Here is a 24,632-nt window from a genome sequence, read left to right on the forward strand (position 1 = left end):
TTTTCTGAAGTCGACACTCTCAGTGCTCTTTTCAAGCTGCTCATTTTTGCAGTTGATGTATTTTTTGTTAATCGAATGTTCTCATTCTCCAGCATTTGGAGCCATATATGAAATCGGCAAGCAACTAAAAATTTTCACTTTGATTTTTGTTGGAAAGCATCATTTGTCCTAAACCCATGAGACCAATGTGTTGTAATGCAATTGCTGGCAAAGAAAAATGTGACACGGGCTGTCACGTGGAAGTGTGAATGGTGCAAATGGCTTGACATCGATGCGAGTCAGTAAAAAGTGGCGAGGAATTTGAAAGCAGATGTCCAAAAACGGCTGCGTTCATTCTGGCATGAAGGTATTATTATACCGATGGGACAAATCTGTGTGTGTAGTGGGGGAATACCAGGAAAGATAAGATGAGGTTTATTCAGTTTCACATTTTTTTTTAAGTACAAGTTAACCTTGAACAACCCTGCTACGTATAGTATGTACACTGCTGGCATATAAACAATGATGACAGAGCAACTGAAAATAATGTGCACTCTTTCAATTGTATTTTAATAGTTTGGCTTTATTTAGGCAAATTAATACATACTTTGAGATGCAAATAGACACGTAATTTACAGACCAGCACTCAACACACAACATTTCAATAACATCGTTTCATTGTCAAATTAAAAAGGGGGATCATTTAACCTGCTGTTTCTCGAAATGTATCTGTAGCATTTTTTTCATATTCGAAGCAGAGGTCATTAAGGCACCATTTATATGCAATAGATATCCAGAGTAGAATGCACTTTCTATTAAGACTCAGTGTTGTTAAGACCATGACAAACTAAACTGATTCATTTACAAAATAGCACAGCTGATGTCGATTCAAGCCATATTCTCTGACATAAAACACCACAACAGATTATGTTGATGTAGTTTAAGCAACAATATAAAATATGCAATCCTAAATGTCACTTTGTGTTATGTACGAATGGGAATTTTTGTTTTCAGATAATTAAAGGATGCTAAATTTGCTTTCAATATGGATTTATTGTAATGATTTGTATTGTACATTCTATTGCCACAGCTGTATTTCAAATGTCGTCTTACAAAATCAAAACATTGGAAAGTAGCTTTCCTCGACTTATTTTGCCTTGTTTTACAACACATTCTCTATATTAAAAGAAAACAACTGCAGACACCATAGCACACACCACCATACTTGTGAACAGAACATTGTTTTCACTCCAGAGGAATTCCCATCAGAATGCACCGCCCACTTGTGACTGTCGGCCTTATCAGAAGAACAGAGCGCCACGAATTCAAAGACAATGCAGAGACTGCAAGCGGCGTTCTATTGCAAAGTTAATCACGAATTTGCTATCCGCGATGTTGGCTATCCGCCAATCGCATCTGCAACTCTACACGACTGCATCGAGAGGTGAAAAAAGAACGTGATGAGACAGTGATGAGTGTGATGCGAGAAAGTGATGATGCAATAGCATCATCATCATCATAAATTTGGGTAAGTTATTGTATTAACTATTATTTAATACGTTAATATTGATTTTTATTTACTTTGTTTATTATAACCAATTACTATTTTTCTTTCATTATAATTGTTACGTATTTAATAGCTTATTTACGTTTTAAATCCAAGTCATAAAAAAATAGGTTTTCATAGGCCAATATCATTATCCGCGTAACTTACAATTCACGAGCATCTCCGGAACGCATCCCTCGTGAATGGCGAGGGGATCGTGCACTTGGCAGGCATGGCTACCATGGCTACCATGGCGGTGGCAATGGTTCACGCAGTGGACTTGCAATCCAGAAGTCGCCGATTCCATTCAATCTCCCGGGGTGGCAGGGGACACAATGATGCGAGTTTCTTAAATCCCCGTCGCTTCCGCCCCGCCCGGCAGTCTAACTGGGTTATACCACGGTCAGTCTACTGGTAGGTCACGTGCGGTGAGGCAAAGCGCGAAGAAGCCAAATGCCATCCAGAGAGGGGCACTCTCGGGCTCCGTCTCGTGGAGGCCCTTCCACCAGCAGCGGTGTGAGCAAGCAACTGCATGGCTGCGCCTTTACCTTGTTTACGTGTTTGGTGGCATCACCTGCAAATCTACGGATTTTGTAGCATCGTGCAGCTGTCATAAATTGCAGAAACACTGCAAACAAGGTTGTTTAAGTGATAACTGAATACAACAAAGAAATTAACATTGTTTGAAAAGGTATGTTCATATGCTCACAAGACTGCGATAAATGTTGCTCTCGTGTGTAAATGTTCAATTGTAATTTAAACTTAGGAAACAATCTCATTTTGCAATCATATTCTCATCCTCTATACTGCTGTAAAACTAGCGTTTAAGTTTAATTGAAGATCATCGTATGCATGTTCATCCCTTTATTAACAAATATTCAATATGTCAATACCAAGAAAATAACTGGTTTAGTACAAATTATGCTTACAAGCAAAAATCTAAGTGTGTGAAACCAGTTGCATGCCGACATTCACGTACGTCTCTAAACGCCGGAGAATCAGAACTTCTGACGAACAAATAAAAACTGTGGGAATACGCTGCTAACAGAGAAGAACGCTGAGAGTGTCTAGACTACAGATAATGAGACACAGAGCAAGACGAGAAGGAATGGGACAGGGGTTTACACGGATTGAGAAGCTCCAAGGTAGAACGACTCGAGTGATTTGGCCACATGGTCTAGAATAGATCCATATAGAATGCTATACATAGATTTAGATGCACAAGTATACGTATGTACGTTTAACTTATTTTGAACCGTACGTAACCAACCGTGCTAATCGGAGATGATTGGGAAGGCCAACAAACTAAACACAAAAATCTGTTTCCTCATGTTGGAAGGAAGAGCGTTCTAGACGGCCGTAGAAGCGCATCTGAAAGCGTGCGATGCAGTGACTGTCTTTGTTCGATGGCTAGCCAAAAGCCGCTGCTGCGAGGATGTATGTATGTTGAACTTTTTTTGCACCGAATGTAGCCAAGCATGCTTATCGGAGGTGCAGGATGACCGAAGTTTTCGTGATGGTCTATGCTCCAAGACGAGATCAGCAAGGTAATACAAAATAATGAATGGCAAAAAATAAAATGCACTGAATTGACTCGGTGGTAAATTGTCTCTGACACAAAGCGGGTGACAAGTAAAGGAAGCCGTGAAGCTGGTGGGAGACAGGAGCAGGTGGTGAGATCTTATTCGGGCCCATCATCTCGAAACGACGATGGGAGGGAACTGAAGAGGAAGATGATGCACGGAAATCAAAGATAGGTTCATAATCATTTCCCATTCGGATGATGTACACGTCATGTCATCATTTTTTCTTCCAATTCCATTCCGATGACGTCATCGGACGTGTACGGAATCGGAAGTAAAAGGCCATGAGGGAGGTCGTGTGGCACAGTTTGGCGCCAGCTTTTATAGAGTGTGGTTGTGTCGCTACCATTCTCTGTGGTGAGTACTATGCCTTTCTAAGTAAAATTAATGCTAACGGGACCCACCCTGCAACTTGCAGACGTATCGGAATGGGAAAGGGTTAATTTGCGAGTACTTAAAAAAAATGCTTTATCCATTGTTTTGAGAAAATAATTTGACGTGTTGAATTTTGAGATGAAATTCAATGTTCAATGGCCCTAAGCTACTTAAACTGAAAATACATTAAGTCTATTTGAATGATATATACTTTTTTTTTAATAACAATAACATTATCATGGTTACTTAAGATGGGGGCGATATAATATACTCCAATGGAACCAAATTATTTGCTGACAAAACATGAAATCAGTATTCATGAAAATATTAAAATTACCATCATTATGCAATAAACCCTGATGATGTCCCTGTGATATTTAGAATATATTTACAGTGTCTCATTATAAAGCTTCTATACAAACAAAATAGCTCTGATATTCATTTTGTAAAAACTAAATTTTTTGGCATTATAATAGTCAATGCGTTTTGATCTTGTTTTGACATGTCACGAACAGATCACAATAAACATTCATTGACCTATGCCTTTAAAATGTTCTTAACGTGTAAAGCGGCTGTATGTGATATAATCCCCAAGTTACTTAATCACTGTTCGTAAAAGCTTGTTTCTGTGCTTCATGTCAATAATATTAAAAGTCCTCACCGACTCCTGCTGACAAAAACATGTAATGGTATGTTCACAGGAACATCCAGGTATCTTGCTGTTGTTGTTGTTTTACTGTTGTACGAAACCGATGACAGATGACTTTGGGTCTTCATTGCTGACTATATCGTTACTTTACCGGTGCCTGCCTGTGGGTCTGCAGCGAGTTCACACCATAATAGGTAGCGTAGTCCACAACGCGTTTTCTGCATTATCGGCGAGCGCTGTTAATTCGCAACGTAACGTTGCTCACATTTAAATTATGCCATGAAGCAGACCTTCTTGATGAACTGGAAAACGCGAAATGGACCAAATTAAATCCCAAAAGGGACTCGCTTGCTATTAGCATCTCGGCCATTAGTACGCATCAACAGCATTTCGGCCAAGTACATTTTAAGCACTGCCCCTTTTCCCGAGCTCAAATATAAACTGTTGGAATTTGTAACTATAGAGATGCACATTTTAATAATTATATACAATAAATGTAGAACACTGACTGCGTTGATACTGCCACAAGTTCCCTTGCCCAATAAACCCCACGACCAGCATCCTCAAACCAAGCCCTCCCCCTGCCTCCCCCCCTACCCTCTCAAATGAATCTGAACATGAAACACTGCTTTGCATGTGGCCGGTTGACAGGTTGGCTCGCAGCCTGGCTTACCTGCAGGTCTCCTGGCGAGGCCGCCAAATTACTTACAGACAGAACGTCTGGCTATCAGTCTGCCTAGCATGGGGTGCCAACTGCGTAGCTGGCTAGCTCACGGGCTCACTGGCTGGCCAGCTTGCCAAACTGATCTAAGCTGTCTGGCAAGCAGGCGAGTTCCCGTCGGGGCTCGGTGGCCGGAAGAGGAGACGACCAGCGGCCTACTGGAACGGGAGCGGGTGCCGCAGCACGGGCACGCACGCGTTGGGTTGCTGGGGCAGGGCGGCGTATCCCGGACGGCACACGCAGCGGTACGAGCCGTCCGTGTTCACGCAGTGACCGTTGCTGCAGAGCTGCGCTCGAGGATTCTGCTCCTCGCATTCGTCGACATCTGAAGGTCACAGGAGGAGCAGGTTGACGCGAGAGAGCGGGAAGTGAACGGCACGTCAAAGTCAAAAGTTATCGCTCGGCTAAAATGACGCTCAATCGCTGCTGGCGTGCCTTCTCTCAATGTGTACCGGACTTGGTAGATCCGTTGTCGCTGTCCTCAAAAATGTTGCAATCCTTGTCATCACTCGTAATTGGTTAAATATATTAAAAAAATATCTTCTGGGCTAGTTTCAGATCTTTCTTTAACACACATGCAAGGACACTGATGATGATGGTGATCACGTTGGTCATGTGATTATGGTGATGATGATTATAATTATGGACAATGAGGATGTTGTTTTATGAAGGTGATGATGGCAACATTCAGTTTAACGATGACAAAGACAATGATGTAGGTTTAACGATAATGAATGTGACAATGACAACAAGGATGATGACAACAATAAGAACTACGGTAACAATTACGACAGTTTCATCTCGATGATAAAAATGGCGGCTTTTGTTTGATGATAATAATGATGGCAATGTTAAATTAATGGTAATGATGATGAAAGTGAGAATGGTGCATGATGTGGAAACATCCAACGGGGGGAGGCAGTGGTTGTTGTGAAACCTCAAGCTTATTAAATAAGGTCCTACATTCATAAAAAAACACTCAATAAATGTTCACTGTTAAATATGAATAAAATATGAATAAAATATTAATAAAATATTAATGTTCATGGCTCACCGACACAAACGACGCTCAAGGTGTCGAGGCGGTAACCCTCGTAGCAGTCGCACGTGAATCCCTCAGGCACTCGCACGCAGCGCCCGTTCTCACAGCCGTGGGCGATGCCACACTCCTCCGCTTGCAGCCCCTCATATCGGTTGTAATTGTCTGTGGGTTCACGGCCAAACAAGAGGATGTGTCAAAGAGGAAGCCAGTGCTCGTCATGAAACAACTCCTTCTGAGAGAGTAAAACGGAAGTGCACAAATGTGTTTACGGTTGTGTTGTGTGGCTCTCCGATGTGTTTTCGGGTTGCACTGCGGTGTTGTGAACCTGCTGACCCGTCCCTACCAGACATCTGTGGGAAAGAGCTCCATAGATCATCACGTTTCTCCAGTCGGAATAAAGATTCTGATTCTGTTAGGCACAATGCTCGACGTGTCGCTCCTGGGAGCTTCTTCAGGAACTCAATTCACCAAAACAAGGTACAACCCAAATACCCATCGGAGTGCGACTCAGGTAAGGATTTATAAGAATCACGACCATGCTTAAAATGAAAGAGGCTACTACTGTTCACGATCATCCACGAAAGCCGGCGTTACAAACAAGGAGTGAAAGGATGATTATGGTCGGTACTACGTGTGACTTCCCCAACACTGACATCATTAGGCTGTGTCTTTCATACTTTTCAAGGCTAAGTCCACCCAGGTGTGGACTGTACCCACATTCCCACTTATTGACAACACTAAGAGGTGAGCGTGCGCATGATTGGGTGAGCAGTTTTGGAAAACGTACCAGTTACGATGTAATTAGTGTAGTTAGCCTGGTGGTCACCACCATAGGTTGTTATTCTGTTAAGGGGTAGTTACCCTGTGAGTTAGTGCTGAATAAATGTATACTCTTTGGGTCTTTCAGTAAAGTCACGTAGATATAAAAAGAATAAAATAACGTATTATCTTAGTATGAATTCCTGCAGTCACGAAAGCTTTAAGTCAAGATTTAAATAAATGTGTTGCCTCCAAGAGTACGTCTGCGACTCAGTTGAACTCACGACATGTGTCATAATCATAATCTTTATTGATGCTGCAGGAACACGATGAGCTATACGGCTCTTTTTCACAGACGTCCAGTATTTCTGTTTCCAGTCTTCCCTCCTTATTCACGACCTTGCTATCCGCGAAATTGGCTATCCACGAATCGCATCTCGAACTCGACACAACTGAATTGAGAGAGGAGTGAGAAGGTAAGTGATGAGAGAGAATGTGATGAGAGAGAATGTGATGTGAGAAAGTAATGATGTCCAGTGATGAGATGAATGTGTTGAGAGATGAGATATAATGAGATAATTTTCATGTATTTAATACCTTATTTACGTATTTAAATAAGGTAATTAATTTAAAAGATAGGTTTTCGTAGGCCAATATCATTATCCGCGAAATTTGCAATTCACGAACATCTCCGGAATGTAACCCTCGCAAATAACGAGGGAATACCGTGTATATATGTATATGCATGGTATATATGTGTATATTTGGTGGTATATATATATGTACAGCGGCACTCACAATCGTCAGTGGAGTAGAGCGGCAGGATGCCGGGCATCAGGTCGTGGCCGGCGTTCTCCTGCTGCCCGGGGGGGTACGGCTGCACCTCCGTGAGCCCGCGGAAGGGCAGGTGGCCCAGCGCCCCGGTCTGGGGCGGGAAATCCCCACGCTCGTCCGGCAGGAGGTGAGGCTCAAACGGGTACTGCTCGCCGAAGTGAGGCTCCTCGAAGGTCTGCGCCTCGGCGCGCATGCGGATGTTGCACAGCGTGAGGTAGTCGTCTGCAGCAAAGGGTGAGAGAGGGGGGCGGCGGGCCGAGGTCACGGGAGGGAGCCAGAGAGAGACACAGGGAGCAAAAAAACGTTCATGTGAATCCAACGCCGCGCTTGCTTGGAACGATCGCCGAATTATTCAGGATGAAAGTCGTTTTTCGTTATTGTGACCAAGGTGACGGAACTCTAGGATATATTACTGTCGGTTTTCGCGGTTGCGGTTGAAAATCTTTCCGACGTGTTTGCGGGTTGTACCGTGTGTTATTTGGCATGAGAGGAGTGACGGCACGCAACAACGAGCGGAGCGCCGGGCGGCGAAAATGCAGCGAATTGGCGCAAGTAAGGGGCACAGCTGGTGCATCTGCCAGCCATCTCGGTTAGTCAACACATGGCACCTTGGGTCTGTCCCGTGACCTGTCACAACAAGCCTTCAACACTTTGCATAGCCTCAGAGTGCACCTGGCCTGGTACAAGCAGTGTGGTGACGTATGTATGTAGCACTTCTTTCCCCGTACATAGCCAACCGTGCTTATCCGCACAATGTCTGACTAATCCTGCTGGTAGCTTTTTTAGGCACCACCTGGTAAATAATCATTCCTCTGTGAAATCTCTAGGGTGCTAACCCAGCCAAGTTTTCAAGTGTATGAGTTGATGGGCTTAGCCTGGATTCCAATAACTATGAAAAAAATCCCATCATATTACATTTGTTTTTTCACTTAGTTTGGCTAAATTCCAGCTGTGAGAAAAACAAACGTATCAGTTTGACTACTATTTGAAGGAATGCAGTGATACTTTTGTGATATCTCCTTCTTGCAGAGGTTATTCTCGAACACCATGTGAGGCGACACGTTGCTCTATCAAAGTTCCACATGGATGCTGTCTCTCATGACGTGAATATGAAAGCAAAACAATGTAATAAAATTGAGGAAAAGGCTAAATTAAATATGAAGCATATATGTTGTCTTGCCAGGTATGGTTGCGCACACCTGTCATTGAACACTTTGGAGGCAGGGTCGGTGACTTGTGGATTATTCAGAATTTGCTGTGAAATTTCCAAGTCGCAAGGTTTGCCAAGCGATGGTCGTAGGGATAATCAGTTTCTGACCTGTCCGAGCAGATCTTCGAGCGATATTCCCTTCGCGTTCATTTGGAAAAGTTCCGAGGCAAAGAGTACTTTGCATTATGTGAAATACAGGCCACTGCAGCGAGCCAGCTTGAAATGTTACACATGAGGTTCTACATGTCCACTCCGAGTAAAATCTGTTCTCTGTATTTGCGTTGTTTTTTAGACCCCTCTGAATACATCCTGTCGTATTGCGTTTCTCAGACGGTCCCTCTTGGTTTTTCCTGCATCCAAAATTTCCTCGCAAGGCTTTATTTCTCTTGGCAAACATTACTGTCAGAATTTGAGAAAAGACATTCGAAGATGGGCTGACCATCTCTTTAAAAACAATAATAATAAAATACGACTACAACAATAACAAAAGTTCGACAATGTAAGTAAAGTGTATAAACAAGGGCAATTAAATTAACAGATGCACAATCAGAGCAGTGTATGGTCACGAGTCACTGAACATGAATACATCTGCAGACCTCTCGCTGTGAGTGCTAAAGCAAGCGCGAAATCAACATGAGCAATCGGAACGCAACGATCATCCAATTGTTTGACTGTTAAGAGATGTGAGATTGAGCAGGGCACATGGCTAGATGAAGGCTGGTGCTTGAGACTAACAATGGAGCTGGCACCCTAAAGAAGGGATGACACACACCGATTTCATTGCTCCATCTCCAGAGTAGTCGTATTGTTGGGCATGTTGCACATTCCCTCCTTCGGCTGTAATTCCATCACCAGTCCCTCATCCATCCAACATCGTCCATTCTAGCGCTGCGTCATGCTCAAGCACCACTATGGGTCAGTATGAGTTCCTCTTTCTGTATAATTTCCAGCATGCATCTGTGAATGCCAGTTTCCGTAATTTTCAACGTTTGTTTCATCTTCTTGAAAACTTTTGTTAGAATGCCACTCGCTCTCAAAAGGCTACACCATACAATCTGACGATAAGGAATTTAACAATAACCTGAGGGCGATGTGCACAATGGTTGAAAAAGGACACATTTTAATGTTTAAGGGGAAGCAGCTGGTTAGGTAGTAGAGGGTGTGGGGATAAGATGACGTCTACAATGAACCACACAATTTGGGATGGTGGAAATAGACATCGGCAGAAATAAGTATAACCAGTAAAAACAAAGTTTTTCACTATAAATCCTTTATATGCGTGGCGGCGAGAGTCCTCTCGTCCTCTGGCTTGAGATGGCTGCCACCTATGGGTCAGATGATTGTCTGCCACCATTAAGCAATTGGTAATTAAATATTTAATTTGTTTTCCCTAAACAGTGTAAAATTTTGGGAATTTTTTTCACGAACATTAATTGTCTCGCACAACGAGTCTGTGTGCAAAATGTCAGCTCGATTGGATCACGGGAAGTGGGTTAAAAAACGACCGAAAGATTTGCACGGTCGTAAGCAAGCAAGCAAGCACGCAAGCACGCAAGCAAGCAAGCGAACTTAATATAAAGTATTTAAAAAATATATTCGCCTGTGGAGGACGCGGGGATCGATCCCGCGACCTTTGGCATGGGAAGCGAGGGCGCTACCAACTGCGCTACTCCGCCACGGCCTGTGGAGGGGTTACGCTTTGCGCTCTTACACTCTGACGTTCAGCCAAAGCCATGAATGCGTTCTATTTGAATATATGTAAAATACATTTTTTTTGCCTAAAAAGTGTAAAATTTTGGGAATTTTTTTTCACGAACAATAATTGTCTGGCACAACGAGTCTGTGTGGAAAATGTCAGCTCGATTGGATCACGGGAAGTGGGTTAAAAAACGACCGAAAGATTTGCACGGTCCTAAGCAAGCAAGCAAGCACGCAAGCAAGCAAGCACGCAAGCAAGCAAGCAAGCACGCGAACTTAATATAAAGGATTTAAAAAGGAAACTCTTGAGTCGACTAAAGATCAATTATTTTTATCATGATAATTATTGCATTTTTTGTAACCCAGCAAGGCCTCATTGAGTTTCTGACAATTCAGAAGGGTGCTGATATATTCTGTCGTTGTTAAGTGTAATCTAAATTCAGTAAATTCCAGGTAATTTATATGCATTGGGATGTCTGGCCAATACTAGTTACATTGGTTTATTTTAGCTACGAGGGAAAACCAGAGAAGCTAGATGAAACCCATGCTGAGCAGGGAGGGAATACACAAACTCCACGCGGAAGGGCACCCAGGACAGGAATCGAACCCAGGGCCTTCTTGCTGTGAATCACAATTGTCACCACTGCATGACCCTGTTTGCCCTAAGATACTCTAACTAAACACTGTAAATAATACGTCACAATGCTGCCTAACAATTATAAAACATGCAAACACTCCACCTGATACAGTCTCCATCAGGTTGTGGGTTCATTTCCCAGGGGTTAGGGTAAATAAAATTATTACAACTTTGTGATAAGTTAACAGTGGGTTTTAAATGGATAGACTGTTTCCTGTCATATGAATATGGAATTTCCCCTACAGTACGTACTGGTTCATGAACGCTTGAGTATGGAACACTTGAATTGGCAGTGCAAATACATTTTATTCTTTTAAACATCTTGAAAAGTAGCTTTTGAACGTTTTGCGTTATCATCTGCAATAGATTGTACACTTCCCTACAAAGATTGACTTGGAATCTAATCAGAACACATGTATTTGTGTTTCCAAATTTATGATGTCTATTTGTGGGTAATTGTCAAGGGTTGGGCAAACAGGAGGGGAGGCATGGCAATACGCCAACAACCCTTGCAGTGCTGCTGATCGGAGCAATACAAAACGTCTAAGACATCCTACTAAAATACACATTTGTACAAACACGAGCTGTGTGTGTACACATACATCTCTAGGTCAGTGGACATGACCCACAGATTGAGTTCTGCAGGAGGCCCGTTGCTCAGTGCTTACATAATGCGATGCATTCTTTTCAGCACTCCATTTACTCAGTCCTGAGCAACAACTCTGATGGCTCCGTGGAGCATTTGTCTTCATATGAATGGCTCTGTTTTTTAAACGATCCGTCAGTTCACTGGAAATCAACTGTCCACACCTTTTACCAGCCCCCCAAACGCCCCCCCACCCCCCTTGCAAAACGGATAACGCGCAGCGCAAAAGAATTCCGGTAAATACTCGTCAAGTGCCGCGTCCGGTTTGACATGCGCCATCCCAACGCGGCAAGGAATGGCAAACATGTGTGAACGCTTTACTGCACAGATGTGTGGAGCTGCAATTGTACAGGCTCTGCGCAATCCAACACTTTGCTGAGTTCGACGGTCGGCGTGGAGATACCAGTCAAAACATGTGAGTCGCTATGCCAAAACGAACAATTGGCTGATGCTTTTCTCTGTCTATGGCTCTTAGCCAATGCTGGAAATTCCACATTATTATGGCGGGGCCAGTATGTCAATGACTGTCAACTTTCCGCGAAGTGGCACTTGCTTTATTAACCACCGTAGAAACAACCTGTTGAGTCGTGGTGCTAAAATGTTTTTTGCAATCATGTGCCAATGGCTATTTCAGAAAAAACGTGAGCCTGACCTCAACTATAGTGCCACTCTTGATGTGATGCGTGTAAGATAGTCTCTTGGTCTACTCTTCCACGCTCGCCAAACATAATGGAAGTGGGAAGGTTGGGGAGTGGCTAGTCACACTTTACCCCACCACATACGACCCGTGGATTTACTAAATCTGATGTACTCCTTTATACTTTTGGGTAGACAGAGGAGGGTGGACTTAAAAAATGCACCCATTGTTTCAACTGCCATGCCATGGACTTTGAATTGAACCATTTTTCTCTGGATTTCAAGTCACATGAGCTAAACATTACACGGTGACAGTATTCACATTAGAGCATCGTATGTATGTATGTTATACTTCTTTCGCACCGTACGTAGCCAACCATACTAATCAGAGGTGCGGGGAAGGACAACAAACGAAACACAGAAAGCAGTTCGAATGAAAGGAGTTTTAAATCTAGATTCAAAAGTGCACAGCTGCAGTGGCTTTCTAATATCGAAAGGAAGAGCATTCCAGACGGCCGCAGAAGTGCATCTGAAAGCGTGTGATGTAGTATAGTATACATGGCCTCGAGTATAGTATATATGGTAGAGTATACATGGCAAAATGGTTAATTTCTTCGAAGTCTTAGTTGTTTCAGGGCTCCATTGCTTTGGAGGACATTTAAACTAACTCTACACGGATAGTCCAAACAATCCACCACGCCGCCCGCTCGGCAAAGGCACGTGGGAGGGACTCGCAAACAACCGCCGTGTTCAATTTTCTGAAGTCACGTCAGAGCCCACGGTGGCCCACCTCTCTCCCACAGTCAAGTGCTAATCTTAGTTTTTTACAGGGTGCAAAATATCCTGCAATTAAAAAGCACTGTGATGGCAGACAACCTACAAGAAAGCTAGAACAAATGAAACCGGCTAAAGGATAAAAAAAAATTAACCGTTTCCAGCTTTTCGCACAAAGCTCTCTCTTTTTGCGTGCGCGCGTAATTACGTGCAGTTACAAGAGGCAAGACCATGGAGCTTTGTTGGGAGTGAAGACTTGGCTTGCCTTTTTTTTGCACATGGTGCACACACAAAGGTCACACAGTCTCACTTTCATATCTACACCCCTCCAAGTTTTGATAGGACAGGTCCTGACTGGCCACTCAACAACGCAAACACCCAAATCACCGTGTTTTCCTTTCTATTTTATTATTTACTTAACATTCCCGAAGACACGTCTGTTTCTTAGACATCGCCCGAACTCAACACAATTGCTTATTGTGCTCGGTATGTGGGAATCCTGTGATGGGTCGATTTTATTTTTGTAAGTCGACATGGTAATCAATTATTGTGGAAATATACATCCGATGACTACAAGTTCAACCAATGACAAAATCAATTCTGTAATTGTTAGAGATGTTGGAATACAATAAATCATGAATTATTATACATTTTCTTCATTATAACACGATCGTTTCCAATATTAAATCATAACTAAGCATGCAAATCAAGAAATTAAATATTTACACCTTTTTTGTCAATTAACTGCTGGATGAAGGCCTCCCCAATGCCGATTCGGCCATGGGAGCTGTTTCACTAAACCTCACCACACTGGTCAGTGCGGGGGGTCAGTACTTGTTCAAACAACACGTTCCACTGATTTTGGGCATGGGCAGGAATCAAACCTAGGTCACCATGTTCATTATAAAGTGCACTGTCCTGCCGCTTCACCCACACAATATAGAACTCCTACTAAACATTTAAAAGTGCAATGCATCCAACGAGTATCCTGATGTCGAACAATAGTTGCTACGAAATCAAGTGACAAGCTTGAATCCTGATTTTTTTTCCCCCATTGTTAAAATTCAAGAACATCTTTACAAATGCTCATACAGTTCCCGTGCATCTGCCGTGCGTGGAAACATCTCCTTGGAGTCGGATTGAGCTTCCTTGAATCACTTAAAAATCACTTTCGCAAAGTACACGCCATAAATCACCATGACTTACTATTGAACAGGCCAGATGCAGAGAGGGGCTTGCAAATGTTTAGACACAATTTTTAAACATCACACAATGGAAGCAGGCTTTATTATTTGCTTTGACGGGGCACTTCACGTTTGTACGCAGCTCTTAAAAAATGGAAAATCGATTGACATTTTTTTTCAGTTGAAGTCTCCAGTGGTTCAGTTTTCCCATATTTGTCTCTGACAAAAAGAGGATGAAGACATTCCCTTCTTCGAGGCCTGTGACTGACCGTCCGCTCAATCTTGAACCTTACCTGATGTTTATTGAGCTGTTCTTTCTGTCACTCCCTTCCCACCACCGGGTCATTCATCCAAGTGCAACATTCGCATCCCAAGCTTAGACCTTTCTCCGTTGTTCAGAATATCATCTTAAATTAGAAATGTAGAATCCTTAAAAATCCGTACAGCATTCCATTTTAATGTACAGTATCTAGTTATGCAATGATTGTACACATATAGATAAACATTTAATGCAAGATTTCAATATTGTTTTCTACAATTGTGTATGCATTAGGCATGCCTTATTTCTCACGGTTCTTTTAACACATTTTGGGAGTTGAGAAAGGTTGCTCAATGGATTGACTCACTGCCACCAAATTAATGTGGGAACTATGCCACTGGCTCACACAACTGGGAGGACAACGAACACCCCATGTTCAATTGAGATGAAAATACTTTTTTTATCCGACATATTTAACTGTTCACGCAGTGGCGGCGGCACAGTGACATGAGTTAACTTCTCAGCCACAGCTGTTGTCTGTGGCGAGCGATCACTGAACTGGTCCAAGGCCACCTACCCAGCGCCTGCATCCTACACACTGGACAGTGTGGTAGCGTTTGCGAAATAAAAAAAAATCCCATAACTGACACAGTGTGCGCAAATCTGCAGCCAGCAGTGGATTTTATTAAAAGGGTTGTAAATTAGTAGTATTGTTATGATATATACGCGAACCATATGGATGTTTTTGTGATATCTACACGATAAGCAAATGCGGAGTTGAAAGCCACAGGCATAGTAACAATATTTATTAAAGGGACACTTCAATGATTTGTGGCTTTCAGGCCAGGCCAATAGAATGTCTCTATTTTCTTACTCACATAGAGAACACTTGTATATTCTGTCTGTAATGAAGTGCAGACATTTGTTAAACCCGTCTGCTGTGATTGTCTACTCAGCAAGATCGATTGAAGGTCAAACGCTCTATCGCGCAGTGTTGATTCACCATTCAGAATTAATGAGACTGAAACCTAATGCTGCCTTTAACCACACACACAAAGTAGGGTGAGCATAGTCAAACATCATGGGTTAAAGCCCAACCTGCTGTCATTTGTTCTTCCAAAGTGAACTTAGGGCCAGCTATTCTTGCAAAGTAGACTGCTATGCATGCTTCTTGCTATCAAGAGGAAACTCCCATGCTCAGCTAAACCACTTGTGAATGTAAATAAATAAATCAAATTGCCCGTTATGCATCTCCACCTCAAAATGGTTTGCGTGATGGTTTACGCTCCTTGACGAGATACTGTATTGTGTTTCATTTGTTGCAAGTACTTTGTGTGTAATGATTGCAAAAATTAACGGAAGCTATCTACTCTGACCGAACAGAAGCAATGAGCCATCACGCGAACTCCGGTCATCCTCGCTGCAGCAGCATTGGCTTTTGGCTGGCCATCGAACAAAGACGGTCACTGCATCGTGTGGATTCAGATGAGCTTCTGCGGCCGTCTGGAACACTCTTCCTTCCGATATTAAAAAGCCACTGAAGCTATGCACTTTTAAATCATCTCGATTGAAATATAATTGATTGAGAACGTCTTTTAGTGTTTAGCTTGTTGTCCTGCCCCCGCACCTCTGATTAGCACGGTCGGTTACGTACGGTGCGAAAGAAGTTCAACGTACAAATTCTTTGGGTCTGTCGGTAAAGTAAAGTAGATAGAAAAAATTATAACAATAAATAATGAAAATAAAAATTTAAATAAAATAATATTTTTTAATCACTTTATTTTCATTTTTATTATATTATTGTTATTCTTTTTTCTTCTATCTACGTGACTTTACCGAAAGACCCAAAGAATATGAATTCCTGCAGTCAAGATTCAACATACATACATACAAAGCGCTCCATGAGCAGAGGCTTGCGTGATGGTTTATGCTCCTCGACGAGACCAGCAAGGAATTGGTGGTTCGTTTGTTGTAAGAACTCTGTGTGTAATGAGTGCGACAAATAACGGAAGCAACACCCTCCGAGCTGGTGTGGAACGAGTGAAGAGTTGTGAGGCTCACCGGACGTTTTGGGTGGGCAGAAGGCACATTCGGGCCCCCAGGCCTCGCCGTAGAGGCAGCAGCACTCGGTGTAGGTGGTCTGGCGGCCCGCGACGGGCTTGCTGCACATCACTCCCTGGGACACCTCCTTCCAGCAGATGTCCAAAAAGACATCTGCACGGAAAGATATCATTGGAGCAGCAACGAGTTGACGGGCGAATGGGACATCGACATGAGAGCGGATATAAAATACACACCAAAGAGCCATGAATCTCATTCGCTCGCTTGCACTCAGCAAGTTTGAATTAATCCGGAGAAGGGCAATGATGATATAAGAAATGTGCAAATGTTGCTGCTGCTGTTGATGCTGATGTTGTTGATGACAATGGTCATGATAATGATGAGACAATTATGATGACAACATTGACGTTGATGAAGACTATTATATCAATGCAGATGCTGTTACTACTGCTGTTGTTGCTGCTGCTGATGATGACGATGCTACTGATGATGCTACTGCAAGAGATGCTAATTATAATGCTACTCCTGCTGATGATGACGCTGCTAATGCGGATGATGATGGTGACGACGACGACTGCGATGGCAACATTGAACTTGACGACGAGAAAGGAGATCGTCACCCGAGGAGGAAGCCGTGCGGTTGACGCAGCGCCGGCCAGTGTGGTCGAGCGTGAGCGGTGCGCTGCAGTAGCAGCTGTAGCTGCCCTCGCTGTTGTAGCACTGCCCCTCCACACAGCTCTGGCTGTTCTCACACTCGTCCACGTCTGAAGCACAGATGGCGATGGGCTCTCGTTAAAAACCGCCAGTGTGTTCACAACATGTGCCCCCGTGCATCATCTCCACTGCGGGAGACTGGTATTATCTAGTTTAACACGTAGGCTTTTGCGACCAATATAAATCATAGATGTTTTTCTTTATTTATTTTTTGCGACACATTTATGGCATTATTTATATGGCTGCTTTTGGGGAGGAGGGAGAGTTGCTGCTTTTGACTCATAACACTCAAATTAATATTGTTTTTTTCATATATATTATAATTTATGGATCACAAGGTTAATATGGCTACAAATCCCAGCTCTTCTAAGCATAAAGATTGGTACAGGCTGAGTATTCAGTGACAGATTTCTGAAAGAACTTAATGCATAATAAATATTCATGTTCATGAATCCAGACTGAATTAGTTTGCAGCGGTACAAATGAGAAATAATTCATGAGAATACGCGTAACAACTGCTTTTTGTGATTTGTTTGTTGTCCTTCCACCGCACCTCCATTCGGATGGTTGTCTACGTACAGTGTGAAAGTTCAACATATATGGATACAAGAAACAATATAAATGAGAAAGCCAAAACGAGACAAAAATTCATCAAAACTTGATTCAAGTCTGGAAAGAGGATGAATAATAATAATAATTAATGTATAGCCCTTTGCCAAGCCACTACTGGAAGATGGCTTCCCAACATCAAACATTTAGGTAAACAGTGTACACTAAATACTTACTCTCTATCAACTTTACCTAGCACCTATCGGACCTTATACAAATTACTAAAATTTGTTAAATACATTTTTAGCAACAGGCAATTCACTCATTGGATTCAGGCCTCCTCACTTTGTGGGGTCATGGGAGCATTTGGGTGCCACGGTGGCGAGATTTTAACTACTTGGCCTGGCATACAGTAGGTCGTGCGTTCCATTCTGACCCTGACGCCTGCTGTGTGTTTGGAGTCTGCAAGTTCTCCCCGTGGTCGTGTGGATTTTTCTCGGGGTCCTCCGGTTTCTCCCTTCCACGTGATGAGCCACTTCATCGAGCTATCATTTGCGGCCAGGGCGCTTTTTATTTTTTTTAAATGAAATTCAGATGGCCTAACGTGGTCAAATAAAAAATAGTCTAGTCTATTTGACTTTTATTTCACCATGCAGATCAGTACGAATTAGGGAAGGGCAAGGACCAGGAATTGAACTCAGGTCACCGGTTTAACAGCGGAATGTACTCACCACTGCACCACCGCTCCCTGCTGTGTAGTGGGAACGCATGACCTCAATTGAGCCTCAGGGAGAATGTGATGCTGTTTGTCTTAAACTGCTATAGACTTTGCCAACCAATGCTGCATGTTCCTCCAATCTGTTACACGATCACAAGCTCCTCCTGGATCCTATGAAGCGGCATTCTAAGCCAGCCTTTGATGGTAACTTCTGCTAAAATAATTAAGTGCTTACAGGAGATCAAGCACAGGGTGGCCCCTTATAACATCTTCATGAGATAAGCAAATGTATGATGCTTAGATGAAAGCCTGAATGTTATTGTTTAGCTCTCTAGAATTTAATATTATCACGAATTTCTATTGTAAAATGTGACATGCGATAAAAAACGCATAACCTCACACCAGTAAAGAAAGATTGCATTGAATTTGAGAGTTTAAACACAGAGCACCTTCATCGAAATAAATCAGACGATGCGCGTGTGTGAGTATAAATAAGCATGAGGGCCACGTCACTTTCTTTCCAACAGGGTAGAGGGGCTTCTTCATGAGAGGCCGTTTATTGAGCTGTGGATGCCAACCGACCAGTGAAATAAAGCAGGCGTGCAGGCACACTTCCTTGGGACCAATTACTGCAAGTGAGCAACTACCCTGTTCAACGTCTGACAAACAAGATGCGTATGGCTACAGACTTCATAATGGAGCACCTCTCGCCAAGGGGAATGGTGAATAGCAAACAGTGGCAAATCAAATGCGATGCCCTCCCAAAGTAATCTTTAAATCCTGCAGCCGACGATCCAGAATTAGATTGGTCAGATGGTTGGACACTGTTAATCCTTGTCGGCCTGTATTGAACTCACCCACAAGGACTTTTCTTGACACATGGAGTGGGGAACTCAGAGAAGTAAAGCTGTCAACCAACAACAACAACAACAGCTGCTGCTGCTGTGCGTCACAAAGTGGCGGTGACGTCAATGCAATGCTTGTTCATTTATAATTAATTATTGTAATAATTTGAGGCCACGTGAAGTGTCAAGGCTTTCTGGCAGGTCACGGGACATACCCAGATGCACTCCTAAGGTGTCAACCGAAGACAAAGATCTCCCATACAGCCTCAACAGACTGTTGGGGCAAGTGTTGTTAGCGAGCACCTATGAAGGCCGGCACAGCACACGAGGGTGTGGGGGGCCAGCACCACGCCCGACCGCCTTTGTCTCCCCAGTGGCGATGTTTACACACTGCACTAGGTATTAATTTCAGGCTGCGCCGACCTAGGGCAGGCCCTTGACCGGTTCAGATAACCGTCACTGGTGCTGGCCATGAACGGGAATCAAACTCGGGTCACCGGGTTCACAGTGTACACGCACACATATCCACAAAATTTAAAACGTGAATTTACTGTTGTTAACACTGGGATTCTACCTCGAGGTTGCCACACGTGTCCCTTCGATTGCAGTTTGGGTGTTGACAGCTGTTCTGTGAAAATTGGCGATGACGAACGCAAGTGGCATATGACGTGGATCACCACGCAAATGTCCTCATTTCTCATATATAAACACTTTGTCCAAGAGACCTTGCATTAAATCATTCTCTCATGGGTGCCGGTCAATAATTAACAAATTATAACGTACAGCCCTTTGTCAATCCACGTGGGGGTTGTTTGACCAAACTTCACCAAACTGGTCAGTTCACATTGGTGAAGTGGTGGGAGGGGAGAGCTTCCAGTTCAGATATCACTCGCCACTCGTGTTAGTCGTGGCCAGAAAGTAAACTCTTGTCACCGGGTTCACAGCGTAGTGTGCTAACCACTGTGCCACCGCTCCACCCTGAAGGATAATAAGATGCTCCAAAACTGAAGCTGACCAAGATGTTTCGTGTTTTTGTGTCTACAATATGACTGGTAGTGAATTTTTATCTGCATTTTTTGTCCACGTTACATATTTTTTTACATAATCTACAAACAGACAAAGGGAAGCGTACCACTCGGCCTGTAATGATGCACCCCTCTTGATACTCCCCAGCGGGGCTCTTCAGAGCTCCCCACATTGGAGGCCTTTCTGGCAGCAATCGTGTGAGCAAGCAATTACAGGGTTGCTTCTTGTAATGGGTCCACAGCGATTTCCCATCCCCTTCGTCATCTCAATGATTTTCATAAATCCGATAAAAAAGTCAATTCCTTTTATTGTTTACATCATGGTGCAATGCAGCACCTCGAGTGACCGCATGGGTTGTGTAAACTAATTACAAAACACTCGTATGCACACTCCGACTTACCATGCTTGAATGATTGTATCGTGTAAGGGGAAAACTAAAATGAATCTCGAATTGCTGAAAAGCCAAATCAACACACAAATTAAAGCAATCACATTTTAATATGTTTTTCCTGACCATTGGCAGACACTTCGCTGCATGGGATCGTGGCTGATGGTCAAGAACAATAATGGAGCGGCAGCCAGGGTATTGGAACGTGCCAGAGAGGACGTCAACCAAGGAGAAGGAGTTATGAAATCCGATACGAGGTGGATTATTAGGATCGTGAGATGTGGCAGAGGCTTGGAAAAGCCATCCTGCAGTGGATTGAGCATAGATGTTGAACTTCTTTCGCATGGCTGATAATGATTTAAAATGTTGAACATTTTCATGCAAAAATCCCACAGGATATTTTGACTATACAGCAATATCCACAGATATGAGAAAGATTTCATCCACATGGCCTTAATTTGTCTTTAATTGGCCCTTAATTGTGCTTACAATTCCTTGCATTCTGCAATCGATTTTTTTTTGTTAGGCACGCATATTCACGAATACAATAGTCAGTATCGCGTATCATGGCCAATGGCAGCCACAGATGAACACAGCCGTCATTGAATAAATCAGTGGCTGGGCCACTTTTGGGTTAAATTCCACACGTCCTAACATTTAGGTGAATTTCTTTTTCCAAATTAACAGCGCACTCAACAGCCAGGGCAAAGTCTGGGGGGAAGGGAGGGCGGGATAAGTACACACCAGATGGGCCAGAACCGACTTGGAAAAATGGACACACACACCAAGGGGGCACTGAAGTAGAACATTTCCATGACCACCAACGTGATCTTGTTAACCCTTCTATAATTGCAACGCTTCTTAAATAACCTTTGGGCATTTTTCAAATTTTCTTAAGCTTCCTTTTTTTAGTGTATGACTTTTCCAGAGGGCCAAGGGCGCATATCTCTGTTTACAATGTAGAGTATACTGTATAGAGTACGCATAATGATCATAATAATAATTACAGCTCTTCATCAATAGTAAGTAATTAATTCACAGGCCTTTATTAATCTTAACTGGGCTCATAGGTAAGTTGCAGGCCTTTGTCAATCCACGGTTGGATCAAGGCCTTCCCAAACTAAGGTCACTGGATTCATAGCGCAATGCACGACTCACTGTGCTAATATCTGTGTGTACATTAAATACTAATGCCATTTACCCATGAAAGCACACGTTGAATCACGTTTGCCCATTGTCTGCGGCATTCAACAGCGCTCTGATCGGGGTTCTAATTAGGATAGGTACGTGTGCATTCGTTACTGCTCAGACCACAAACCATCTTTCAACTCCCAGTGTCTTAAACATGAAAGCCGACAATTTCATTGATTGTGAGGAGACCTTGAACACACGGAGGCAGTGTATAATGAGAAATAAAAGCAGTTGCGCGACATCGGCTGGTGATGTGACTCACCCACGCAGTGCAGCCTGCTCCGATCGTACAAGTACCCGGTGCGGCAGTAGCACTCGTAGCCAGCCTGCGTGTTCACACAGAGGCTGTCTCGGCACAACTCCTGGCTAAAGAGTGTGCATTCATCGGCATCTGTTGGCAAAAAAAACCCCCACATACGGTGTTATCAGACCAACTGCTATGTCTATTCCTTCACGTAATTCTGTTTAATTTAGCTATTTGAAACAGTTCACAAAACGATTACTGTCTATAAGTTTCAAGTTTTAAACAACAAGAAATTGTGATGTAAATGAAAACAAAAAAGTTTTACTTTGGGTTATTTCCCCCAATAATCATCCATAATCTTTCGCCAAACAATCCATACCCCCCTTTGTTTAATCATAATTTAGTTTTGTTTGTTTTTTTGGGGAGATTTAGCAAATTCTGGAGATTGCATCAGTTCCTGCTGCCCTTACTTATTTCTGATTGGCTCAGGTTGTGTTACAAATTGAGGCCTCTCGAACCGGATCAAGCTTTCTCACGAAGAAAGTTGAGTTGTATTTAAAAGTTCTCCATCGTATGTGAGGCAGCCAACAAGCTCCTGACCACTGTTGTGAGCCACTTGCATCATGCATAGTGCAGTATATATCAGACAAGCCAAGTTCAAAGCATCGTTTTCTCTCACGACAGTGGACCAGCGTTCATCTCTCTTGACAAACAAGATACGACATTGTTTCAGATAATGATTGTGACCAGTGATGCGTCTGTACGTATGGCACATTGTGGATAGTGCTCTACTCATGCATCAGATCATTTGCTGTATATCGTACGTGCTACAATGCTTTAATGCGCTGGGCATTTGCAGAAACTAAAATAGGTGTCAGCGGCATAATGTGGCTTCGATCTGGCCAACCTTCAGTTTGTAACGGACTTTTGCATGGTTTGTTTATTGCTGGCTTACAGATTCACCAGAGAAGGCCAAACTTTTACTTGATGCAGGTAAGCCCTTTCAATAGCTCCCAGACCATATCATCTGAAGACAACATCTTATTCTCGTTTGATGGATATTTTGGTGCTGCTGGTTTTTGACCACACCTAAGCAGTCAAAGAACATACATCAAACAAGCAAAGCAGCTTGTAAAATGACTCAAATATTGCACTTTCTTACAGAGTGCATTCTGTGCATCTGTGTGAGCGCACGCGCGCACGCGCTCACGAGACATGTGCGCGCATTACCGTGGTCAGTAACCTCAACCCAAAATATTTTTCTTTTCCATTTCTCGGCAATTAGCCTGCGGTTTGCGGGGCCAAAGGGAATGGAGAGTACAGTATCTATTTTAGTTGCACCAAAGCTAGAGGAAGCCTGCATGCAGGACCCTAACCTTCGGTTGCCCCAAGTACGACCACTGCTAAATATTGAGTTCTTAGGTTGCAAAGAAAACAACCCGTGCTCGGAAGGCCAAATGAGCCATCGCTCGGAGGCGAACTGACAAGAAGTTCAAGAAGTTGGGTCCAGGACACCACCGTTACGTGTACTTTGCACAGACACACCTGTGCCGTTTGTAGCGTTTCACGAAAAAGGGAAATTAATTAAGTTGTCAAAGAGAGGACAAGCCATAATGGATGATGTCACAGAAGCACAATAGTGAAAAATGCACCACAAACGTGTGTGAAGTGTCAATAAAGTTATACAATTCTTGTGACACACACAGACATATTAGATCATAAGAGGAAATCCCCCATCGTTTGATTTATAATACTGGGGAGGGGGACAGTCTCTCTTATCATCTTGACAATACGATAATATAATGCATGAAGACAATGTAGAATATGGCACAATTAAAATGACAGCGAATTCGTGTGAGTGTTTCTCGCATTGTTTTGATTAACAGCAAAACATACATCATAATGCTGCTTTTATCTGCTCTGTCAATAAAGCACTGTACCTATGACGAACATTTTTCATCACAAAAAGACAAACAGTGAGGATGATCTTTTGAAATGACTTGTAACTCGAGTACAACATGGTTCATCTTCAAAGGGATGTTTTTGTTACAGGCCTGGCAAAGTTTATTCTTTTCGATACACTTTGCGCATTCATCTTTTTGATGCTTCCCACAAACTCATAACTGCGTGTGCCATATCAGCTCAACACGGCAGGCAGTGCTGGCCAATTTGAGCACATTCCTCCCCTTAGAAGTTAGAAGTACAAAGGCATATTTCCAAGCCAAAATGTAAACACAGCATTCCACCGTTTGACAGTGGAGTCAGGTGTATGACAATGATGACAGATCTTCGATTGATGGGCTTCAATTGATGCCTGGTGGTAGGTGTCTGTCAATGAAGATATGCTCAATGACAATGATGCCG

At 43.0% G+C, this 24,632-nt stretch overlaps 1 protein-coding gene across 1 annotated transcript in view; it reads right to left on the reverse strand.

The window, feature by feature from the left end:
- Positions 1 to 541: 541 nt before the first annotated feature.
- LOC144723440 (latent-transforming growth factor beta-binding protein 2-like) overlaps positions 542 to 24,632 on the reverse strand; it is a 135,100-nt gene continuing 111,009 nt past the window's right edge. The window contains exons 30-35 of the mRNA XM_078602201.1: positions 22,287 to 22,415; positions 17,214 to 17,357; positions 16,594 to 16,746; positions 7,453 to 7,710; positions 5,908 to 6,057; positions 542 to 5,178 (exon numbers count right to left, since the gene is read on the reverse strand). Coding sequence (XP_078458327.1) covers positions 5,009 to 5,178; positions 5,908 to 6,057; positions 7,453 to 7,710; positions 16,594 to 16,746; positions 17,214 to 17,357; positions 22,287 to 22,415 — 1,004 coding nt within the window. The 3' untranslated portion in view covers positions 542 to 5,008. The remainder of the gene's footprint in view (positions 5,179 to 5,907; positions 6,058 to 7,452; positions 7,711 to 16,593; positions 16,747 to 17,213; positions 17,358 to 22,286; positions 22,416 to 24,632) is intronic.

Source organism: Lampetra planeri, chromosome 18 (genome assembly GCF_965212315.1).
Source record: "Lampetra planeri chromosome 18, kcLamPlan1.2.h2, whole genome shotgun sequence".
In the NCBI taxonomy this organism is placed as follows: domain Eukaryota; kingdom Metazoa; phylum Chordata; class Hyperoartia; order Petromyzontiformes; family Petromyzontidae; genus Lampetra; species Lampetra planeri.